General features: G+C 46.6%; 1 protein-coding gene and 1 pseudogene across 1 annotated transcript in view; one reads left to right on the top strand and one right to left on the bottom strand.

The window, feature by feature from the left end:
* Nucleotides 1-420: 420 nt before the first annotated feature.
* The window catches only part of PRKX (protein kinase cAMP-dependent X-linked catalytic subunit), a 65,484-nt gene continuing 42,389 nt past the window's right edge, over nucleotides 421-23,515 (bottom strand). The window contains exons 5-10 of the mRNA XM_074324196.1: nucleotides 18,867-18,986; nucleotides 12,503-12,598; nucleotides 9,800-9,857; nucleotides 7,596-7,673; nucleotides 6,842-6,992; nucleotides 421-4,908 (exon numbers count right to left, since the gene is read on the bottom strand). Of these exons, the coding sequence (XP_074180297.1) occupies nucleotides 6,867-6,992; nucleotides 7,596-7,673; nucleotides 9,800-9,857; nucleotides 12,503-12,598; nucleotides 18,867-18,986 (478 nt within the window). The 3' untranslated portion in view covers nucleotides 421-4,908; nucleotides 6,842-6,866. The remainder of the gene's footprint in view (nucleotides 4,909-6,841; nucleotides 6,993-7,595; nucleotides 7,674-9,799; nucleotides 9,858-12,502; nucleotides 12,599-18,866; nucleotides 18,987-23,515) is intronic.
* On the top strand, nucleotides 19,533-19,693 carry LOC141569811 (U2 spliceosomal RNA; annotated as a pseudogene).

Genomic DNA, 23,515 nt, shown 5'->3' with positions numbered 1-23,515 from the left:
CAGCGCTTCTCCCAACTAGACTGTGACCTCCAAAGCACCTCCTCTATAGAAAGTCTACAGAGTCCCACAACGCTGAAAATATTTACCATCTAGCCTTTATGAAAAAAGATACAATCATACTGGTGTTATATATTTGGAAGTTTCTACGAGTTAGAACTGAAAAATTCTCATCACAAGAAAAAAAAAAATGTGTAACTCTGTGAGGTGACAGATGTTAACCAGACGTACTGGCATGATCATTTCACAATATATACATATATCGCAGCATGAAGTTGTCCACCTGAAACTAATATAATGTTATATGCCAATTATATCTGCATTTAAAAAAAACCTAATTTTTAAAAATGAAAAAGACTGCTGACTCCTGGACCAGATGAAAGCCGACAAAGCTGTACCCGAAAACGCAGACGAGAATCAGACTTCTTAAAAGATACAAAGTTTTATTAAACAAACCTGGAATCAATAGTATTATTCCATAAATTAGACAGCAGTAAAATTTTCCTAGGGTATATATACAAATCACAGTGATTTTCATTGTGCAAGAAATTGACAGAGTTAGAAATAGTTTTTTTCTTCCCCCACTCCCCCACATGAGAAGTTGGGACAACCCCGCATGGAGCCCGGTGGTGGCATGCTGGGCCATGCCACACCTGCAAAGGCACTCTGTCTCGTGTCTGTGGCATCCTACGGCAGACGTACGGCCCTAGAAGCGCCTGGGCAACCCAGCCAGGCTGCCCACAGCCCAGCACAAGAAACAACAAAACTACAATTGGTCTACAGAGCTGAAAAACAGTCACAGAGGACCAGGAAAGACTCCCCTCTGCTAACACACACACACGTCATGACTTTTACTTAAATAACTGAAGTGTCCCCCATGGAAGACCAAATGAAAAGCTAAACAGAACATCTTAAAACACAATAATTTACAGAAAACTTGTTCTCTTGGGTGCAAGCCCACAGGGTCTACAAAGCAAACCCGATATGAAACGTTTCATTTGGTGAAAACACCACCCCTCATTCGTTCTACTTCCACGGAGACTCCCTCCCACTCCCACCCCCCACACACACACCAAACAAACTATCCAAACACATTTTCCACACAACATTTCATGTGCTTTCCTTTTTGTTTTTGGTTAAGCGGACATCCTATACTCAAGTCGACCTAATGAGTCAGAAACAGCAATACAGTACATGGAACTCACCCAACACATGTAAAAGACACACTCGGTAGACAGACCACTGCGAAAAGAAGAACTCAGGCATCGGATTTCAAATGTCTACAATTGGAGGAATCCGGGGCTTCTGTGATGGTGATAGTTTTGTGATGGGAAAACCAAACTCCAACCAAGTGTTTTTGCTGCCCTCCATTAACCAAGTATCCAGAGGGAGGAGACTGGATGCAGCCCTTGGTGCCTACAGAGAGGTGAGCTGGGGTTTTTCCTTAACAGCATCGGCCGTATTTTTGGACCACAGCTAAAGTGGTCCAAAATCGAGAGGCAACTTAGGTCAACATAGAAACAGCAAATGCATCCCACATTGTTCCAATGTTTAGCGCTGCTGTCACGCGTGCCAAGCGCTTCTTTAACTGTTTAGATGTATAGAATGAAACAAAACGTTCTAGACACTGGTCAATGGGTGGTGGTGCAGCTGCTTCCTGGGCGTCGATGGCAAAAGGAGTCTTACATCATATCATGATGTCGTGAAGTGGGCACACATATCTTGTGGCTGGGGTTTCTTTTGCTCTTCTCTCATGACGCCAGCAGAAATCATAACTTGCCCCTTGCCGACAACAGATATGTAGCACACAGTTTCGACGTCTGTTGGGAAGAAACTGGAAATCGGCCTATATAAATGGGAGCTATGCTGCGGAATGATTAGTTGTGATTTTGTTTCCTTCTTAGGTTTACAGGTGCAAATCAAAGCAGGCTAGTGACATTCCCAAGAGGCAAACAAGACCACGGCAAGACACCTCTTCTTCGTTTATATGCATAGCCTAAAGATTTTTTTTTTTTAAGAGTACGCTTAAGAAAATCTTGCCAACTCATAAAATTGCAGAAAGCAAATCTCTAACTTTTTCTGATCTGGCTTTTGTGATGATTTCCATGCGTTTTCTTCAGAACTGTGCACCCTGGCTCTATCTGAACATAGAAAGTCCCCACTGAGTAAACTATGGTTCAGTTATATGCAGTGAGTGAGCCATGGGTTGAAGTCCATTTTTATTAAACCAGACTGTACGTTACATCACACCATTTAATTTACGGCCCTGCCACGGGCAGTTAAGATCTAGCACGTGCCACTTCAGATACGCAAATTGGCACGGCTGCCGAACGTGGCTGTAACACCCTCAGGTATTTTGGAATTCCTTTCCATTTCCAATTTGTGTCACTTGGCTGATGGCAAGGTTTTTGAAGGACAATGTCATCGATGCATTCAAACACTCCTGCATATTTGTTCAAAATTAAGGCCGTGCATTCCATGCTCTCTGGATGCTCTTTTCATATTCCTTATTAAACCCTGGACAGTAAGAACTGAACCTGAAAATAAGTATATGGGGGGGAATGTCCCTAAGTACAATTTTTTATTGTATTCAAGGACGGTGGTTCATTTATTTTATAAAGTAGAAGGAGTCACAATAACAATAATAACGATAGTTATTATTTATTTTAGAGTCAGAAGACATGAGACAGGCTGTTCTTTCTGGGTCCACCCCTCACTGCACAAAGTCACTTTGCCAATCTAACCTGACATTCAGTCATGAAACAGTTCAGAGATTCCTAAAGTTTTGGCCCATGGCCGCCCTCCATTGAAGCCACACAGCATGCGGACGGAGAAGTACAGACGGAGAGGGGACATGGGTAGCGCACCCTTGGGGAATAATGTTTCACTGAGTTACTCGTAAAGAGTTTGTTGTAGTAAATTTTGTACTCGGCGCTCACGTCCTGAGTTGATGCCTGTTTGAAGAACAGGTCACGTATGAGAAGGCGGAATGTTTAGGGTCTTTAATTTCACTGTGTTTTAACGTTTTAGAGGGGGGAGTTCTCTCCCCATACATACAGCCCTTGCCTTCTCATGTGTGACGGGAATCTGGCCCAAGTTGATAGGAGAATGTATTTCCTTTGACTTGTTTCTACTTAAAAAAAAAAAAGAAGTCTGACTTTCCCAAGTGGCAGCTCTCCACATGGATCCCTAGATGTGTCTGCAGGAGAGAGAGGTAGCAAGTGCTGGGGGCAGCATGCCTTCCTGGGCACAGCATGGAAAGACAGTAACGACAACAGAGAAACTGCCAGGTGACTCAAGCACACCTGAGCCGCAGGGGTCGGAGAGGGTGCCAGGCATCCTCTGGTGCTGCCCAAGGAACGGGACCTTTCGGGCACAGCACAGGAGAAAAAGGAGGGTGCAGAAGGGGTCCTGGAGGTCCCGTGGGTGTAGCCCTGTCATCACAGAAGGTTCTGGAACCTCCATCTTCCATGCACAGATCTCCACAGGGAAGGTCATAGGTGGGCCCTCGAACCAGACACACACCCGTTTTAGGCAACGGTGTCTTTCCAGCTGACTCAGAGTCAACAGAGAACGGGCAACCCCTTTGGATTTTTACAACGCAGCTTAGACTCAGGAAGCAGAAGAACAAGAGTAGAGAAGGGAGTGAAACACACAGAACGAAGACGCCAGGGACCGGTATCAGTGACCCATTTCTCAGAAGACCCACATCTAGTCACACACGTATCGTGGCCAACCCCACACCTGGCCTTCCTCAGTCAATCCTGAGAGGAAAGAGTCCCAGGGTTCTCGCCAAGTTCTCTTCATGATTAAGCTCCAAAGACAAGAAACGTCACCCACCGCTAACCCTCCTCCAATCCGTCCTGTCAGTGAGACCAAAAGATGCTGGATGGATTCAACTTGACCATCTTTACAACAAGGAGAAAAGAAACTGGGCAGAAATGAGCGACGTTCAACGTACTATGTCAAACGCTGATATCCTAGAGGTCATTTGTTTCTCACTTTTCCCACATGAAAATGAACAGGAAAGCTTTGCATGGAGGTCATCCGAGCACACGAGCCAATACACTCGGCCGTTAGCTTTGGGAGGTGTGTTCTAGTCAAGAGATTCTAACTGAAGTTTTAGTAGGTAGCCTCCCCCTCTGTGCACGACGACATTTGGGGGAAACAGAAAATGTCCTGATGGTACTGCATTCCTTGAACATCTTTAATGCTCACTGGCTATTCCTGGACTAAAATTCAAACCCACGTCTCCTTCCCTTCCTTGTGGTTTCGAGACCTACACTTACCAGAGCTGGAGCATTAAAGGTGTTAGCTATAGAATGCCACGTGGTATTTTCCACGCAAGTAATGAAAAATGCATAGAAGGTAGTAATAAAAAACAAACAAATGCACGCACCATACTTTTTAGATTTTGTCCCCAAGAGAACAAACCCTAGAAAAAGGAATTTGAAAACTTAACATCAGACGCTCTGCAAACGGTGAACATTTACACGAACACGCACAGTCCTGTGAGCCAGTCATACTGTCTTTGTACACGCACACGCGCAGACACACACACATGTGCACACACACGCACACACGTGCACGCACAACTTCTGGTTATAAATGAACACACTCAGTTCAAACTTATAAAGCTGAGTCTGGGAGAAACACCAAGATAAGACAGTAGGAACCCAATGCTAAAGATAAAATCTACCACCAAACGAGTTCTCAGAACGTCCTACTGGGCAGTAGGTTTCCAGTTGCTTAAATAACGGCAGGTCCGTGACTGTCCACTGCTCTCCCATCTCTTTATATACAGAGGAGCGTGTCTCCACGCGGTCCTGTCCTTCTCACAACAAGACGGTGTTTCCTCAGGTCTGCATATATGGAGCGCTGCATCCCAGGCCGGCCCACCTCATCCAGTTTCTGGGATGAAGTAAGACAAAGGATTTGGTTAGTATCTAAATAATTGAGTAAATGACGTAACAGCAAATGGTAACACAAAAGAAATCCCATTGTCTTTGGAATGCTTACTGCAAAGATCCGTAACTCTCAGGAGGGGAGATGTCTCCTAAGAGACACGGAACAGCATTTTAAAGGTTGCAAATGTTAAATGATACTCTCATCCCTTGAATTATCACACCCTCACGCATGCCAACAGAGGAGACCGATGGTACCAGCAAAATCGAATCCCTGTTTCAACGTGCTTACGGCAAGACGAGACATTTTATGAGGAAGGAAACGAAAATGCCAAGTGACGTGAGCCCTCCCGGGCCAGCTGTCCCGTGCCCTCCTCTCCGTGCTGGAAGCACACGAGGGACTCAGACAGAGATGACAGGTGATGTCCCATGGTTATCAGTCATCTCTGCTCACCCTGTCACTTCTATGAGAGACGGTTCTGTGTCATGAAGCAGTACTTTCCTGCATGCGACCAACTCTTAGCTACAAAGGCCCGGGCTTTCTTCTGCCTCGAGTATAAATTACCGCTGGTAAAATGAATGACTAGGTTAGACTACAAACGTGTCGGGCTTTCCGAAGAAGATGGCAAAATCCAAATTTGTTGAATAAATAGAAAGTAATGCGATCAGTAAATGATGTGTTAATTTTCAAAGGTTCTTCAAGCATGTCATCAGCCAGCGCCCCCAGCATGGGACAAATTACATTAAAAACAATTCCAGGAGCAAAAATGCTATTTACATGTACTTTCCCAAGAATACACAGAGAATTGAGAAAGGTGTGCAATCTCCTTATCAGGTAACTGGGGCAGCTGGAAACACAATGTAAAAAGTATTCACTGGGTATAAGACGAAATCCATCGGAGGGGCAGCCTTTTGTTTCTTTAAGGAAAATTTCACAATATCTCTATTAGAAAAAGGTTCTGCACTTTTGGCTTGTCAAGGAAGCATTCCTTGCGACAAAGCAAATCGAGTCTCTTCATCATTGAAAGATTAATGCATAATAATATATCATAAAAGGTTACAAACAAAATCCAAGCAACTGAGTAGACCAGGAAAAATAAAAAGTAAACAGATTCAGGCTGCCATGAGGGTGCCATCTGCAAATGGTGTCGCCTGGATAATTACTTTTCCACTCCTTGTATCTGCCATTGGGGAATCAAAAATGGGAAAAACAAGATAGGCCAGTGGGTAAACATATCACTGGCAATATTTCGCTTGTCTCCTTCACGTGGTGTTTTTCTTGCTTGCGTGTTATGCAGGAAGGAAGACCTGCTTTACGTGGTGTAACCAAGCGATTCAGAATTGGGAAGTAACCAAAATATCTTTACTCCCCATATGAAAAACAAACTAGACCTTCAAAGCCAGTCACAGACTCTAGTGATATAGTCACAGACCTTCAAAGATTCAAGGAAATAACAGATTCAAAGTCACGTGGGTTTTTTTTGATCCTAAATTAAGCTTCGCAAATCCCGTATAATCACATTTTAACTAGGAGGGACCCAAAAACCCTTCTGACAATACTTGGCCAGTATTACGGTGACACTGCTCTGGAAGTCAGGGTTTTCATAACACAAGAATTCACCATTTCCCACCAAAAAAGCTGTGCCTCTCTAATGCTTCGGCACACGCAAAACTCCTCATCAGGGGTCTTATTTGTATGCAGACTCTGCCCCTGCAGAACTGTTCAGGGACTGAGTTCCTGGAGGTGGTGGTGACACCGCCAGGCCACACCATATGCTCTGAGTGACCCCCTCTGCGGTGTTTATTACGCTGAGACTTGCAAGGATTCCCTCCCTCTGCTCCATCACTTGTGTCCCAACAGGTGAGGGAAATCCCGCTTGGTCAACACCGTATGCCGATGACATGGGGTCCTGTTTGAATTACTAAAGATGAAGCTATACCTTCCAGAATGTGGACTCCTAGCCTTCAGAAATTCTTGAAGACTTCCAAATCTTTGGGTGACACTGGAGGCGCTGTGTTCCAGTCATTCTCAGGATACGCTTCGAAATTGGAGGTATCCCCCTCGCCACACACTTTGGGCACGATGGGAGGCTGCGAGACGAGAGAAGACCCAAAGGTACGGTTAGAAAGACGTGATTTGGACAACCCTCTCCAGCTGCGACCGTCCACATCGGTGGTCTGGGCTGGGGACCAGGCATCAGTGTTTTTCTAGTCTCTCCACTGACTCTAAAGCACCAAGCTGAGGATGCTGCTACTAAGGGCTCCTATGAAAACATCCTTCCTCCATTCAGAGGAAGATGACCCCCAGAATATGCTCCATCTAATCTACGTGCATCACTGCACAGGATCCGTAAGGGTGAGACACACCAGTGCGCTTTCACGTACCATTCCCCCTGAGAAAGTGGGGGCGGCGGGGGCTTCAGACCCACACTGGCCACTGAGTTTGTGAGGCATGGAGCCAGGTCTCAAAAAGTCCAACTGCAAAAGCTGGGTCTTAATCCCCGTCTAGGTGCCTCTTTATGGCCAAGATCGGCATTGCATAGGGGACGTGGCTTACCAGGGGTTTGATATGATTGGTTGTGCCGTGCAAACTAACTACGTATCAACCACAAACAACCGAGTCACAGAGTCAGTGATTTTATACGGTGCGCTCAAAGAGGCGGCATTAAGCGTCACCGTTGACAGAAGCTGTACCTTCAGTTTCCTCTGGGGCACAGCTTCCCAGTCCACCGTCCGGAACCAACGATGGCGCTTCACGTCCTCCGCTCCATTCTTTAAAAGAAACACGCGTCATCCGCACACAGAATTTTGACAGGACCGCAAACTACATATTCTAAAGCACCGGCATTTTTGTAGTACAGAAGGAAACGGACAAACAGAAAGTCTGCTACGTTTGGAGTAACTGTCCCTGGCGTGTGAGCTATTAGTGAAAACTCTCAGTGGAGCTGTTTGTGTCTCCCTGGCTTTCCTCCAAAGTAGAAACAAACAGTCATCACGCCCACGTGTGTGCTACTCTGGACCAAAGATGCAATGATGGGTGAACCTCTTGACACAGAATTCGACGGATGGTAACGTCCACGTTTGTCACCTGTTTTTACCGTGACAATTTTCTGTGCTGTTTATGACCCTTATCTGACAGACCCAGAAGCTAAGGTTCAGGGAATGATGGAGGTTGCTCAAAATGGCCCAGCAAGTGTCACAGGACTAAGACATCCCATGACGTCCAATTTCAGAGAACTCAAGAACTACCCAACGTTACCTTCCAGCTAACAATGTTTACTAGAGTCTGTCTCCCTCATTCCCCAGTGTGGTGCTCGTGTCCAGCTGGCAGAGCCCAATGTCATCGTGACCTCTGTAAATCCCCGCCAAGTTTCCAGTCTTCAACTGTGTCCTCCTGCCTTTTTATTGCACTGGTAGCCACTGTTTGAATCAACGCAACGTTGGAAGTTGTGAGAGAGACACAGGTGAATTCTGTACTATGGGAGCCAGTGGACCTGAACGAATAAATGGATGGATGGAAGGAAGAAAAGAAGGGAGAGACGGAAGGAAGAAAAAGACAGAAAGATTCATCTAATATGAAAGAAAGAGAAAGCAAATGCTAGAATTTTCCATGTGTGGAGGACAGACCGGTAGCCATGAAAATAAAGGAAGAAAAAGGAGAAACACGCACGATAAAGGAACCCCAGGAGGATAAAAACAGCATGGTGTGATAATGGAAGGAAGACGGAAGTGGTGATTCAGCCACCCAGGCTGGCCTGGGTTTACCACGAGGACAGTGAATGGTCAGGTGAGAAACCGGGGGCGGGCAGGAACGGGAAGGTTGCTGAGCGCCAAGCTAAGCTCCTTGGGCTGTTCCCTCAGAATGGCAGACTCGCGATGGCCGTCCCTGCCTGTCGGAAGGTACCCTCGTCACCCCAGAAGCCAGGGACACACCCGACCTTGGAGGCAGGCACGGCAGAGAGATGGTCAGGCTTGGCCAACGTTCCAACGTCACCTGGGCAGTACCCACACTAGACTGCTTACGAGGGAGATCGTGCTTTCATTTTAATCGGGCAGCGTCTTCCCCCTCTTCCAGCCAATGTCCACGCCAGGAAGCCCTCCCCATACTCTCAAGTCCTAGCTTGAATGTCAGTGAATATCTTCCAGATTCTGTTGATTCGAAAAGATTGTTCTCATCCATCGCAGGGTTCGTAGTGCAGACTCTGAGCCTCTGCCAGCTGATTCTACATACGGGTCATCTGATGTGTCCCCACAGGGAGTGAGAGCGTAAGGGCTGCTGGATTCCTCGTGATGAAATGTTCTCTAAAACTGACCGTTGTGATGATGGCATGACTCTGCCAAGATCGTGTTTCCCCGAAAATAAGACCTAGCTGGACAATCAGCTCTAATGTGTCTTTTGGAGCAAAAATTAATATAAGACCGGGTCTTATTTTACTATAACATAGCCCTGATATATGATATAATATATGATATGATACAATATAACACCACGTCTTATATTAATGTTTGCTCCAAAAGACGCATTAGAGCTGATTGTCCAGCTTGGTTTTATTTTGGGGGAAACAAGGTATATTAGAAGCGAATGGACTATACACTTTAAGTGGGTAAATTGTGTGGCGTGTGAATTGGGTCTCAATGATGCTATTTAAAAAGTAAAAATAAATGCACAAAATAAGTAATCACTTATAGATCACGGCTGAGTCATATGTTCCTACGGAGAGAGGAAAAGACGTGTGTCGACCCAGCTGGATTTATTTTTTACACCCAGATTTGAAATTCGGCCAACGATTCAACACGCGTCCTGCGCCTTCGCTTTTATCTATCAAAGCAATGCATGGCGTCAAGTGACAGGGACTCATCACGGAAACCACTGAATAGATCGGGACGCAAACACTGACCTTCATGTTCCCGAGACGCCTTGTTCTGTCAACAACAAGAAGTTTCTTAATGAGGTCTCTGTTTGGGGCAGGAGACAAAAAAAAAAGCGTTTCTGTTTTGAGACGGACCTGAGCGAACGCCACATGTCAACAGTCATAAAACTACCCTCTACGTATACAGGTGGGCAGCGGTTCGAGTTTCACGTTGGCTCACCATCTTCCAGCACTTATTTCTGAATAACTGACGCAATGGTGGGCTTGCTGCACACAGGGACTGTACTTCTTCTTCCGCCCCATTATTGACACCATCGCCGACCCAACGAGTACCCACAGGTAAAGCTGCCATACTGGGATTATAAGGAAATGGAGGTTTATTGAAAATACGACACCAAACCCCTGCAAAACAGCCCGGTCCTGAAAGCAAGGGGCGGACGGGGCAATGGAAAGGGGCCACCCAGTGTGGCAAAGCCAGGTAGGAATTCGGAGTGGGTGCGTTGACTGTGAAACGGGCTGTGTGTCCGCTGGCAGTACCTTCATCCACTGTGGCTGAAATCCTTTAGCCAGTAACTAGAAACTGGCTTTTCTCTCATCAGACACGATCAGACATGAAGAAACACTGGTAAATATTAGTTCTACCAAGCTGGCAAGAAGCTCCAGAGCTTTGCTTCCCTCTTCCATCACAGACACAGAGGGTGCCACAAAAATGTACACACAGTTTAAGAAAGGAAAAAACTGCATCAAAATTCTAACACCATAAACGACAGTAGTTTACACGGTCAAATGCTGAGGTTGTGTGAACCGACAGATGACCTTAAAAAACACTCAGCGTCAAAATTCCACCCTCAGGTCCACCCATGACAGTAATTTGGACGACAAACAATGCATGAGGGTCCTGGTTCTCGGCCAGCTCCCTAAGATCCAGCCCATCGTGTGAAGACGTGACGTTCTGCTCAAGGTCCGTGTGCTGTCACCAAGTGCAGACGGGGTCCCCGGTTCCTGCTCTTGCCCAGCCCCCTCGCTGGTGACATGGGGGAGCCCCAGGGTGCAGGGAAGGGCCCGGGGGTGCCTAAATTATGAGGACGTTAGACCAAAGGAAACCAGGCAGCCACTGCTCATTGTGTCTTCAAAACAAGGATAAACTCTGAGAATACAAGTGGGGAAATGGGAGCACACCAGAGTTACATGATGCTTACATTTGCTCTACACTTTCTAAAACACCTTCTTTTCCACGAAATGCTGGAAACCCACTCAATCTATTGATATACATGATCTGAGCCCTTTTCTCGATATATTGATATCAACGGTCTGTGTCCAATGACCCCAGATTTACGGACCGTCCTTTCTTTGGGGGGGAGGAGGGAGGGCTTCTCTTGGAAGAGTTTATGGCATTTCCTTGCAAGAAGAAGGGGAATAAATCGTATAATCTTCTGAATTGCCTGAGACCGTCAGGAGTCTACAAAAGAAAGCGGCTGAGTGCGAGAATACAAGGGACAGTGCACAGTTACTTCAGCTCAAGCAAATGCACCGGCGGTGACTCCTAACTGACACCCACCGTGGACAGTGCCCCCGACATGTGCATCTGTACTAAGGTAGCTGTGCCCACACCCTGCAGGTTCACCCAGCAGAATTCTAGGTGCTCCAAGAGGACGACTTTCAACTGGCAGACCTATCAATGCTTCTGAGCACAATTTAATCCAACCAAATCGTTGGCCAATTATTGATAAACATGTAACTCAGTTTTCAAAGTGTTTTGCCATCCATCTGAAATAGCGTCACTCAACTCTGCTGGGATTTGGACCCTGGGAGAGAAATGCTATACAATACGGTTCACTTCTTTTGGGATGAAACACTTTTGAGTGCCATGAAGCCAATGGCCCCAGTTACTGATGCATTGTCATGAAATAAGTTTTCTCGGAACTCAATTTCCATAGGCTGCTTTTAAAAAAAAATTAGCAAAAATGCAAGGAAAGTTCGGTTCTGAACTAAAAGCATTAACACCCGTTTGTCATCAGCAGGGGTTGGTGCCCCCATCAATTCACCTGGGAAACAGTGAAATAGCTAGAAATCACAACTCATTATGGCGCAAAATGGCTAAAAACTGACCAGATGGAGTAAGGTATCTGGAAAACTAAACACATTCTTACACCTTTTTTTAAAAAAAACTTAAGTGTTTTCTCCACCACCCTCCCACCCCAATTGCCACAAATTTACTGAAACTCGGACCTAAGGTTCCTAACACTGACGCAAGGCAAGAGGTCTCAAAGAGACACGCTCATCTCTCAAAATTTAAGCATAAAGAAGGAACTTAAGGATGGGAAGTCTTTGAGCAGGAAAGAAAAGAGAAACTGTGCTAAGCCCCCCAACACTTCTGCCAACTACACAACCAGCTGGAGGAGGGGAACCCTATGTGTGAAATAAATCCCCAACCGGCTCTTTCATTAAATAAGACCTCAAATGCCTTTACTTGCTAATGATAAATCTCATTGATCTCAAAAGGCATAAAACACAGCCGAGAGTCACTAAGAGGGTAAGTGCCCGTATATATGGCAGGGTAACGGAAACCGCTTCACTTTTTGTGGCAAATTGACTGCCCAACATAGTTTAAACAACACACTGAATAATGCAATGTGGTGCCCTGCTGAGCACATGCCTTAACTGTGATTTTCTTTTTGTAGATGCTTTAAAAATAAACACGCCCGAAGATGAGGGACACGGTTTACTTACTTTACATTGAAATCCAAATGTCTGGGGAAATCTATTTTGCCGGCAAGAATTTTTTGATAAATGCCAAATGGGTTGTCATCAAAAAATGGAGGAAACCTGTTGGGAGAAGGAAACGTGTGTGGTTAGTGGACAGCCAGTACGGAAAAATCGCCACTTTGGAACCACTACTATTTCTGCTTGGCAGACGCAGAGCGGAAGCTACTTCACGTACACGCTTTCCTTGCCGTCCTAGCAGGGGACACACGGGGAAGGGATGTTTCTAACAGGCAAAGCGTGAAATGTTGCAGCTTGAAGCAGAAGAAACGTCAGTGGAGACGGGCAACCATGGGGACACCATTTGACCGACTATTGTGACACCTTCTGAGGCATTAAACATGTCAGCCCCAGCAGGACCATAAGTAGACGTCTGTATTCTTCATACAGGCAGCATGGGGCACATACTCGGTGCTTAATAAATGTGCACGGGACAAATGGAAGCGGATGGGTTCCACTGTATCCTATTTTTTTGGTCTGGCTCCAGTAGTGTAGAATTTTACAGAAGCCAATATATGAAACCCCATTGTAGATGGATTCACCTAGGTTAGACTTTGGGAGGTGACAGCAAGGCGGGTTTCCAGGCTGTGAGCCTTTGGTCACACAGATGTGGCCCAGGGCTTGGATATTATGGCCCCCGGCCTGATTTTGTCAAAAACGTTGTAGGGGTACACGGCCACCCCCAGGCACTTATGCATGTCTGTGGCAGAGTTCCCAGAAATAAAGATTGTAATCCTGGTATAAAAACCAACAGACCGACCTTTTCAAATAAAGACCCTCAACTCAAAAGCATAACCTCCCTTGGGAGGAGATATAATTCTGCTGAAACAAGCCATGGAAACATCTCAGAAAATAGAGCTTTCACATGACATCCTGGTCAAAGGTGGACATTTCAATGAGCAAAGATGGTTCTCTTGTGGGTTCCAAATCCACCCCCGAGTATAGCGGGTGGGATGGTGGCCTCCAAAAAGATGTCTCCACATTCTGACCCGGAAAGTGTGTGTCGGACCTTATCTGGAAACAAGGTCTTTGCAGATGGGACTGAGTGAGAGATCTGAGGTGAGGTCGTCCTGGATCAGGGGGCCCTGGATCCAATGACAGTGTCCTCTTGTCCCTCACAAGAGGAGGGACACAGACACAGAGGAGACGCCACGTGGAGACGGAGGCAGAGATGGGAGGGACGCGGCCACCAGCCCAGGGACGCCTGGAGCCCCCAGGAGCTGGAAGGGGCAGGAGGGACCATCCCCTGGGGCCTCCGGAGGGAGTGTGGCCCTGGGACACCTTGATGTCACATTTCTGGTCTCCAGGACGAGGGGAGGATGGATCCCTGTGGTGGTAAGACCCCAGTTTGCGGTCAATTGTTACATCCACCCCCGGACACACACACAGTGTGTCCACATTTATGCTCCAAATATATTAAAGAGGAGTAGAGAAATTGAAGAAAACCTAAGGCACTGAACTACAAAGTACAGAGAACTCAATGGAAAGTGGATGTGAGTTAATTGGAAAAATGGAATATCATAAAGAAATGTAAAGCTGCAGCCTTGGGTGATACGGCATAAAGTAGCCCATCTGTCTTCAGTAACATCTCACGCAGATGCTCTGATTTACACTATGGTGTGAACAGAGGCACAGTGTCGAGAAGGTAACAGCCGTATCTCTGAGTCTCCAGTTATAAGGACTCCTAATCTACAACGATTTGTCCTCTGGTGCTTCCAGACTCACGAGCTGCCACACAATGGGGAGCTATGCAGCCCAGGCTGTGTAGCAAAGGTCTACGTGTGGATAGTCACCCAGTCTGGCCACCTCAGTCTCCTTTCAGCTTCTGACTCCCGAGTCCGCCCTCCGTCGTCTGCCAGGCACTCTCTCCAGCAATGCTTGGGGGACCCGACTCCCCTTTCTTGGGTGGTGGCCCTGAGTACATTCAGCTGGATGATTTCATCAGGGAAATGGTCCATGGTGGGAAATGGGACATTACACATCACGTGAAAACGTGTCACACGGACCTAAACGCATCGATGGAGAATGTCAAACAAAGCCCTCTTGGGATCCAGGCATCCCATGACTGTATCATGGGAAAGGCATGTTAGCAGTAGAACAACCGAAAAAAAAAAAGAAAACAAAACAGAACTTTCCAGTAAGGACAAGCATGGAGAACTAGCCGTCCCCTGGGCAGGTGCAAAGTGCAACACACATTCCAATTCTTAAGAAACAGGCGACGGTACTCCTTATAGGGAATGGGACGTATAGGGAGCTTATTAGCATTTATGTATATAAGTTATCTACTGGGAGAGGTGGGCTTGGAAGGAGAATGCGCTCAGATGACGGCAGCCTCAAGAACTGCATCTTCAAAATTCACGACCATGTTGTCAGTTTCTCCATCGTGTATCCATGACCACTTTTAGGTACCCGTTCTGCCCACCTAAACCGTCCAGTAAAACGGATTGGCCAGAAAGAGGCGACACAGCCATTGTAATTCCATGTCCCTCTTCAGAACCCCGCCCGCCCCCACCCAGAGGCCCCCGTTAGACAAATACGACCCTAAACTAGTATCAGCCGAACGCTTCATCTGCCCACATTTTTAAAACAGGGAGCTGGCGTTGGAAGGCAGGTCCTTTGACATGAGTTCACGGAAAATAGGAAGGAGTTTCCGGAGACAGAACGGAAAGGGAGTAGCTGCAATGTCACCGTTCTGCCTGGCACCGGAGAAGGAAGAAGGGAGTGGTGTCAGAAGAAGTGGCAAGAACAAAGCGCCAGGCTGTGCCAAGCTTGGGGGAAAGTGTAGAGTATGAAGGAATCTCAGGGGCACCGTCGGAGGCATGCCAGCCTTGATTCCCAAAGTGGGGTGCCAGGGAACCCCCAGGTTCCCCAAGGCCTTTCTCTCCAGGAGCTTTGAATCTGAACGTGGATGCATTGTCTTCATATACCTCAACCAAAGCAACGCAACATACCAGGCAGGGTACATAAGAGAAAAACCCAGCCGCCAGACACTAAACAGAGTAGCAAAAGTGTTGAAACAAGGCCACTCTTGTCTCTCCATATTTGTAATTATAGGAAGTATTTTTTTCCATTAAAAATTCTATCTGGGTTCACTGTTAGTGAGTTTATTATAATTTTATGTGAATACATATAGAGCTATAGAGAGGGTGCCGAAAAAACGTATACACATCTTAAGACAGGAAAACACTGTACCGATAACAAAAGATGAATACAAGTTATGAATATACATTTTTTTGGCACCCCCCCCCCCGCTGTGTATCTTCATTTCAGTTTTAGTTTCAAATGCAGTGACACAGTGACAGATATAACCCACGTAGATGAAAGCTCTCTGGGGTTGATAGGTTCCACATGGGTGAGGCTCCAAATGCAGATAAAGTCCATCTTCTCTAAAAACTGGTCAATAGGGTTCAACCCTTCACAGGGATGGGTGTGAACGGAGAAGAAACGAGCACGGCACTGGGCGCTCCAGGGAAAGCCCATGAATGGTTTTGTTAAGGAGTGGGCCATACATTTTCATGCTGATGTGAACATTTCTCATTCAATGACAATAAAACCCTGCTTATGCTACGATCTCACACCATAATCAAACCGCAGGTTTTACCCAACGACTGGGTTTTTCTCAGAGTGCATCGAAGATGTAATCGACCAATTAAAGCCATCAACAAAGAGACAAAGGCAGAGTCTCGCTTGATCCTGCTAAGCGTGCAAATACAGAACATGGAAACGGAATAAGCCAGCTGGAGACGGGAGGACTTTGAACAAAAGGCCGCCTCCACCTTCCAGACAGTAACTGCCTTCCACTGACCACGAGGAGAACCCTCTAGGTTGGGCCCAACACACACAACCTGCTAAGTGCTATAAAGAAAACAGAAGAGGGCGGTGGGGCCGACTGGGGCAGGAGCAGCACGGGAGAGTCCTGTGGTCAGGTGAGAGGTGAAGCTGCACTGTGAGCCACAGAGCAGAAGGGGCTAGCCAAGGCGTGACCCTGCAGGAGTCTGGTGACATGCTGGAGAGGCGACGGGACGGCCAGCGAACCCAGAAGAGGGACCGGGCTACCACTTGGGGTGGACGTATCTCGTACAGACCATCTCAGAGCCTCATATAATGAGCTCTGGGTGTTTCCACGAGAGGGCTGCAAGGTGGGGAGGGGTGATGTGGGTCCGAGACCCCTCCGGCTGCTGCCAGGGACAGGTGCCACGGGCAGCAGACCGAGTAGCTGGATGGCACAGCGTGGAAACTTGGGGGTGAGCCAGGTGACAGCTGAGGCTGGCAGGAGGGGTCGGGCAGGCTTGCCGGACGTGCCAGGACGGATCGCTCTCAAGAAACCCACCCACAAAACCTGACTCTCTCCAACTGGAAAGGTGGAAAACGGGAATATGCTTATTGGGAATACACAGCCCGCTGTCTCGGATGAAATGCAAAGGTCGGCTTACAGTCCTTTGGGTTAGGGAAGTTGCAATTATTCACCACCAATTATTCTAATAACAGAGCCCAATAATATATCAGCTTCTAATTACATTATTTTTCATTCTATTCCTAATATTTGTTAGACCATTAGAAATATCCTATTGTTACTATTCTATTACGATAACAAAAATATTCTATTTTCTAATACTGTAATATAGTCAGATATTATATTCTATTCACATTCTAATAATTATTTTATATAATAATCGGAATATAATCCTCATATACCCTAATATTGTACTCAAGTTTTATTTTAACGGTTTTCTATTACATTCCACCATGTTCAACAGTGTGCAATGCTCTAATATCGTATTTACTACTAATATCCCATATTTTACTAGTAATATCTCATATTACGTTCTGTAATATTGTTACTCGATCCTAATAATAAGGACAAAGAAAACAGCACGTGAACCTCCTCAGTTTAAATACCATCCGAGCCAGGATTCAATGATTGTCAGGCTGTACTGCCCTCTACTGGTCCACAGAATATCAGCAGGAAAATGTGGTCGTTTGCCACTATTGCCTCTTTTTGAAGGACTGACCCTGTATGTGACTTACTTTAACCTTTTTCTTTGCTTGGGATCTTCCTGGGCTACAGGATATATTAAGAAAAGTGGTTCTATATGATTTGCTAGAAACGTTTGACTGAAGAATCATGGAAAATTCAAAGGAGTAGATAGATGATAGATGGCTGGACAGATAGATACACAGATGGATAGACAGACATATACAAATGACAGATAAATATGACAGAAATGACTGATGATACATGAATACATCACAGAGAGATGCTATCACAGATGACAGATTGGTAGATAAATAGATGGCGTGTGGATGGATACATACGTAGGTGACTTAGGAATGGATGGACAGACAGACAGACAATAAACCCAGGTTTTCAGAGCCCACTCATGTCGGCCACACCCTCGACGCAGAAGAATGCACCCCTTTCCGTCTTTCTTTCCAACCAAAAGGGAAGGTTTCCTGGGAAAAGCCTCTGGACCTGCCCTGCGTGCAACCAGACAGGTGAGGAAGAGGGGCTGGCTTTTGCTACCACCAGGAGCAACCTCGGCCTGTCTGTGACTCACAGGCAGGGAACAGGCACGCCAATGACAGAAGCCCAAAGGGAAGGGGACAGCGGTTGTAAGGAGGCAGCCCGGCAGCTGGCCCGAGGGCCCCGCCTGTGTCCTGGGCACGTCCCGGCTGGCTGCCTGAATGCAGCCCATCAGACACAAGACCTTTTCATTCACAGAAGGAGGGTGAGTCCCCACGTCCAAGATTCTGACGAGCGAGATGCTCGCTTTACGTAGAGGAACATCAGCTCTATCTGACACATAAAGCATCCTTGGTGATTCAATCTCGACGACACCTTGACAAATGGTCCAGCTCGTGGGTATCTGGACCTGGGCGACGGGGAGACATGACCTTCCACGTCTCCTCCAACGCAGGTATGGGATTTCAGGAAAGCACACCCGCTTTCCTCGGACACGTTGTTTGTTCGTTCCTAAAACCCTAAACTGTGTTTGATTTGGGTTTTTCCAGCCCATACAAGACCCAGCTCCAGAAAGGGTCGATGTAGAAGGTGAATGTCACATTCCCGGAAGGAAGACGGGACACTTTGAGACAGGACAAAGATCCCCACAGACAGGCACGGCTGATTCGTCACCAAAACAGCCTGTGTGTTTGCAACACAAACACAAGCTGCACCGCTGAGGTCACACCACCGGCCACGGGAAACCGCCATGGGACCAGACCCCAAGTGTTGGCCACCCGTCCTTGGGGCTAACAGACGCAGGGTGAGGAGCAGGGAAAGGGGGCGCCGGGGAGCACATCCTGACTCCCCACGGAAGCACGTACTCACCCCGAGAGCATCTCAAATATTAGGATGCCCAGTGCCCACCAGTCCACCGCTCTGCCATGACCTTTGCTCTGGATGACTTCGGGGGCCAGGTACTCGGGCGTCCCGCAAAGAGTCCACGTCCTGGGGAGACAGAGGGCGACCACAAAATTCAGCCGTGCTGGGCGATGCGATGCGATGGGTACCCATTAGAAACACTGAACGCTACAGTAAGGAAACCGAGCCCAGTGATTCCCGGGGCCCACGCTGGGGATATCCTGCCCTGGATACAGACAGAAACACTGTCTGCACTGACCTGTTCCCTTGCAGACACTCGGGAACCCCAACACAACCTAAGGAGCAGCCCTGTCAGCACGGATGTCCCTTGTTATTGCTGCATGGATGGCACTGTCACTCAGCAGCTGAGAATGCAGTGCCCGGCTTCCTATAAAATGGCATCTAAAAGAATGACTCAGTAATTCGTGAACACAGTCTCGCCGGCTAATGCATTTTTGAATCAATCTGAACACAGTATAGACTTTAATGAATAATAACAGAGCGATTCTGGTTCATTAATTGTGACAAATGTAAGATGCGAACGAGACGGGGGGATAGAAGGCGGGCTCTTTGGGAACCCTCAAAATCATCCTGGCAACTTTTCTGTTCTCAAAAGTTTATTTTTTTTTTTTTATCGCTTCTCGGCCTTTTGGCTAAGATCAAGTGTAAAAGTTTATTTTTAAAAAATGCAGGGAGTATTAGTTCTAGTCTACTTTTCCATAAAAAAACAGAAAACAAAAAATCTGTTTTGCCTAATTGTACCTCATTCTTTTGGAGGGGAAATTGTAAATACAGTAAAATACATCCACGTTATCTTAATGTTAAAAAGAAAAAAATCATTAACCCGTCTCAGTGCCAGGGGTGGCCTCCGAGACCACACTCAAAGCCACTGCTAATTTGTTTTCCACGTTCTCTTCCAAAGGTTTGACGTGTTTGCAACGCGTGTGTGGGTTTCCTGTCATTTTGCGGCTTTTGGAAATCGTTAGGTTAAGGGACACAAGGCTACTTGGGGATTAAACAGAGCAGAGAGGCGAGGAAAGGCTTTTCGCTGCAAACACATGAGATTTGCAAAACATTAGCTTCTAGCCCCATCTAGAGCACAGCTGGAGGAAGCAGGAGATGCTGCTGGATAGCCAAGTGGGACCCAGCCTGGATGACGGCGTTTTCGGGTTGGCTGTTTTCTCTGTTTGTTTTTATTCTGGTCATCCGTCCCTGACAGGCCTGAAATCTCTCTTTTTCACAGCAGGTGGGGGAAGCTGTTCCTTTCTCTCCTTATAAAAGAATTCTCTTTATAGTTCAAATAGAGCCACAACGTTTCATTAAAATCTACCGATGTGTAATGTTTCTGCTGACATCTCTCAATGTTACGCTGTATGAAAAATGCAAGACTGATTTTCTTAACTGTCTCCTCATTTGTTTCTATCACTGTGTGTGTGTGTGTGTGTTGGCTAAGAAAAAACTCACCTGTAAAAAGATAAACGACAACCTTCCTGTCATAAGATGACGTCCTGGGCATGTCATATACAGCACTGTGACCTGCGTCACCACTACTGCATTGTTTATTTGCAAGTTGCTAAGAGGGTAGATCTTAAAAGTTCTCATCACAAGAAAATACTTGTAGCTAATGAGCTAATGGTTGTTAACTTGACTTATTCTGGCGATCGTTTTGCAATAAATACAGGTATGAAATCATTATGGTGTCCACCGGAAACAAATACCATGGTATGTGTCATTGTATTCATTTCCTCATTTCAAAAAAAAAAGGGCAAACTGATGAATGAACAAAATGTGGTCCGTGCAAATAAAGGAATATTATTCAACCATGAAAAACAATGAAATCCTACCATTTGCCACAACATGGATGGACCTAGAGGGTATTATGCTGAGTGAGATGAGTCAGACAGAGAGAGACAAATACCATAGGATCTCACCAAAGTGTGGGATGGAAAAAACAAACAAAACAGAAACAGCCTCATAGATACAGAAAACAGATTGGTGGGACTTGGCGGGGCTGGGTGAAAAACGTAGTCTGATTTTAAAATGGGTCTTTACAGAAGGAATCAAGTTAACCAGAGGTCATTGAGGTGACTCGTAATCCAATAACTGGTGTCTTTATAAGAAGAAACCTAGAGAGAGAACTCTGGTGGGATGTAAATGGGTGCAGCCACTATGGAAACCCAACAGGATGGAGGGTCCTCCAAAAATTAAAAAATCTGACCCAGCCGTTCCATTTCTGGATATTTATCCAAAGGAAACAAAAACCAGGATCTCAAAGAGATGTCTGCACCCACACGCCCACTGCAGCACTATTCAGAGCGGACAAGACTTGGAAACGCCCTCAGTATCCACTGATGGATGAACGGATAAATGTTTGATATACACACAAGGAGATATGACTCACCAGCAAAAGCAAATCCCGCCATTTATAGCAACGCGGATGGACCAAGCTTGAAGTCAATATGCCCACAAGCAAAAGAAGCCAGAGGCAGAAAGACAACTACTATATGACCTCACGTACATGTGGGGGTGTAAAACAGTAAAACGCATAGAAACAGAGAACAGTCACAGAGGCTGGGGGGCGGGAGGAGGAAACGGGAGAATGTTGGTCAAAGGCTATACACTTTCAGTTACAGCACAAGTTGTGGGGACCTAACATACAGCAAAGTGATGATGGTTAATCATAGTATATTTATGTCCTTGAAATTTGCTAAGAGAGCTGCTGACCTTGGGTGTTGTCACCCTCACATAAAGAATGGCTCTGTGTGAGGTGATGGACATGTTAATTAACAGGATGGTTGATCACTTCACGTGTACATTCTCTCATCACGTTCTACACTTGGTAGCACATCCAAGGTCACCTATTCAGGTAGCTGGAAGCCTAGGGCTTGGCTCATACTAAGACCAAGTGGAGGTGGCCACAGGTAATTGTACCTGTCGTAGAGGCAGCATCTCCACTTACAGCTGGAAAGGTGAGTCTCTTCTGGGCTCCGTCCCAGGGTAAGGGGCACAGGTTGTACGAATTTCCAGTTTCTAAGTAGCCTTGGGTAGGCTGACACTTCATCCGAGTAGGAGATTCCACCAAAGAGCCCCAAATCCTCTGGAAGGCACAGAGGCATAGCTGCTATAAAGACCTTCAGAATGCTACACACATGGGAAGATGGGACAAAGCGCCCTGGGTGTACTTGGGACACCGCTGTTGGTCGGGCTCTGAATTATCTATGCCCCCGGTCTTATCTCGTTTTGCTCGCTTGGCTCTTGGACAGAAGGCAAGGTGACACCGCTGCTCTTAGTTTGCTCACTATTACCAGGTCCGCTCCAGCAGAGGGGAGGAGAGCGTGACAGCCAAGGAAAAACGGGATTCTCTGTCAAGTACAGACGTCAGATGTTCATGTGACCTTAATGCCCCACTGCCTTCCAGGGTATGTGTATGGGAGTGGGGTGGGGGGTGAACTGTGTCCCCCCAAAAGTCCTAAACCTCAGTGCCTGTGAATGTGATCTTATTTGGGAACAGGGTCTTGCAGATGTAGTCAAGTTAAAATGAGGTCATACTGGATTACGATGGGGCTAATTCAATGACTGGTGTCCTTATAAGAGGAAGAGAGGGGGCATGGGGGAGACATTTCTGTCATGTGAGCACACAGTGAGAAGGCCACCTAAAAGCCAGGGAGAGAACTCCACCAGGAACTCAACTGGCCAAATCCTGGTCTTGGACGTCAAGCCTCCAGAACAGTGAGAAATGAATTTCTTATAAGCTCATCAATCCTGGGGGATTTGGACCCCATTCTCATGACCTCGTTTAACCTTTATTATCTTCTAAAAGCATTAGCTCCAGATACAACCACACTGGGGGTTAGAGCTGTAACACGTGAATTTGGGATCCAATACAGTCCATAGCAATGGTGATGGTGATGGTGGTGATGATGATGATGGTGGTGATGGTGGTGGTGGTGATGGTGGTGATGGTGGTGATGGTGATGGTGGTGATGGTGATGGTGGTGATGGTGGTGATGATGGTGGTGATGGTGGTGATAATGGTGATGGTGGTGATGGTGGTGATGGTGGTGATGGTGATGATGGTGATGGTGGTGATGGTGATGATGGTGGTGATGGTGGTGGTGGTGATGGTGGTGATGATGGTGGTGATGGTGATGGTGGTGATAATGGTGATGGTGATGGTGGTGATGGTGGTGATGATGATGATGGTGGTGATGGTGGTGGTGATGGTGGTGATGGTGGTGATGATGGTGGTGGTGATGGTGGTGATGGTGGTGATGATGGTGGTGATGGTGGTGATAATGGTGATGGTGGAGATGGTGATGGTGGTGATGGTGATGATGGTGATGGTGGTGATGATGGTGGTGATGGTGGTGATGGTGATGGTGGTGATGATGATGGTGGTGATGGTGGTGATGATGGTGGTGATGATGGTGGTGGAGGTGATGATGGTGGTGGTGATGGTGGTGATGGTGGTGGTGATGGTGGTGATGATGGTGATGATGATGGTGATGATGGTGGTGATGATGGTGGTGATGGTGGTGATGATGATGGTAATGATGATGGTGGTGATGATGGTGGTGGTGATGAGGATGGTGGTGATGGTGGTGGTGACGATGAGG

Source organism: Rhinolophus sinicus, chromosome X (assembly GCF_036562045.2).
Source record: "Rhinolophus sinicus isolate RSC01 chromosome X, ASM3656204v1, whole genome shotgun sequence".
In the NCBI taxonomy this organism is placed as follows: domain Eukaryota; kingdom Metazoa; phylum Chordata; class Mammalia; order Chiroptera; family Rhinolophidae; genus Rhinolophus; species Rhinolophus sinicus.
This window is presented reverse-complemented; position numbering and strand designations above follow the sequence as displayed.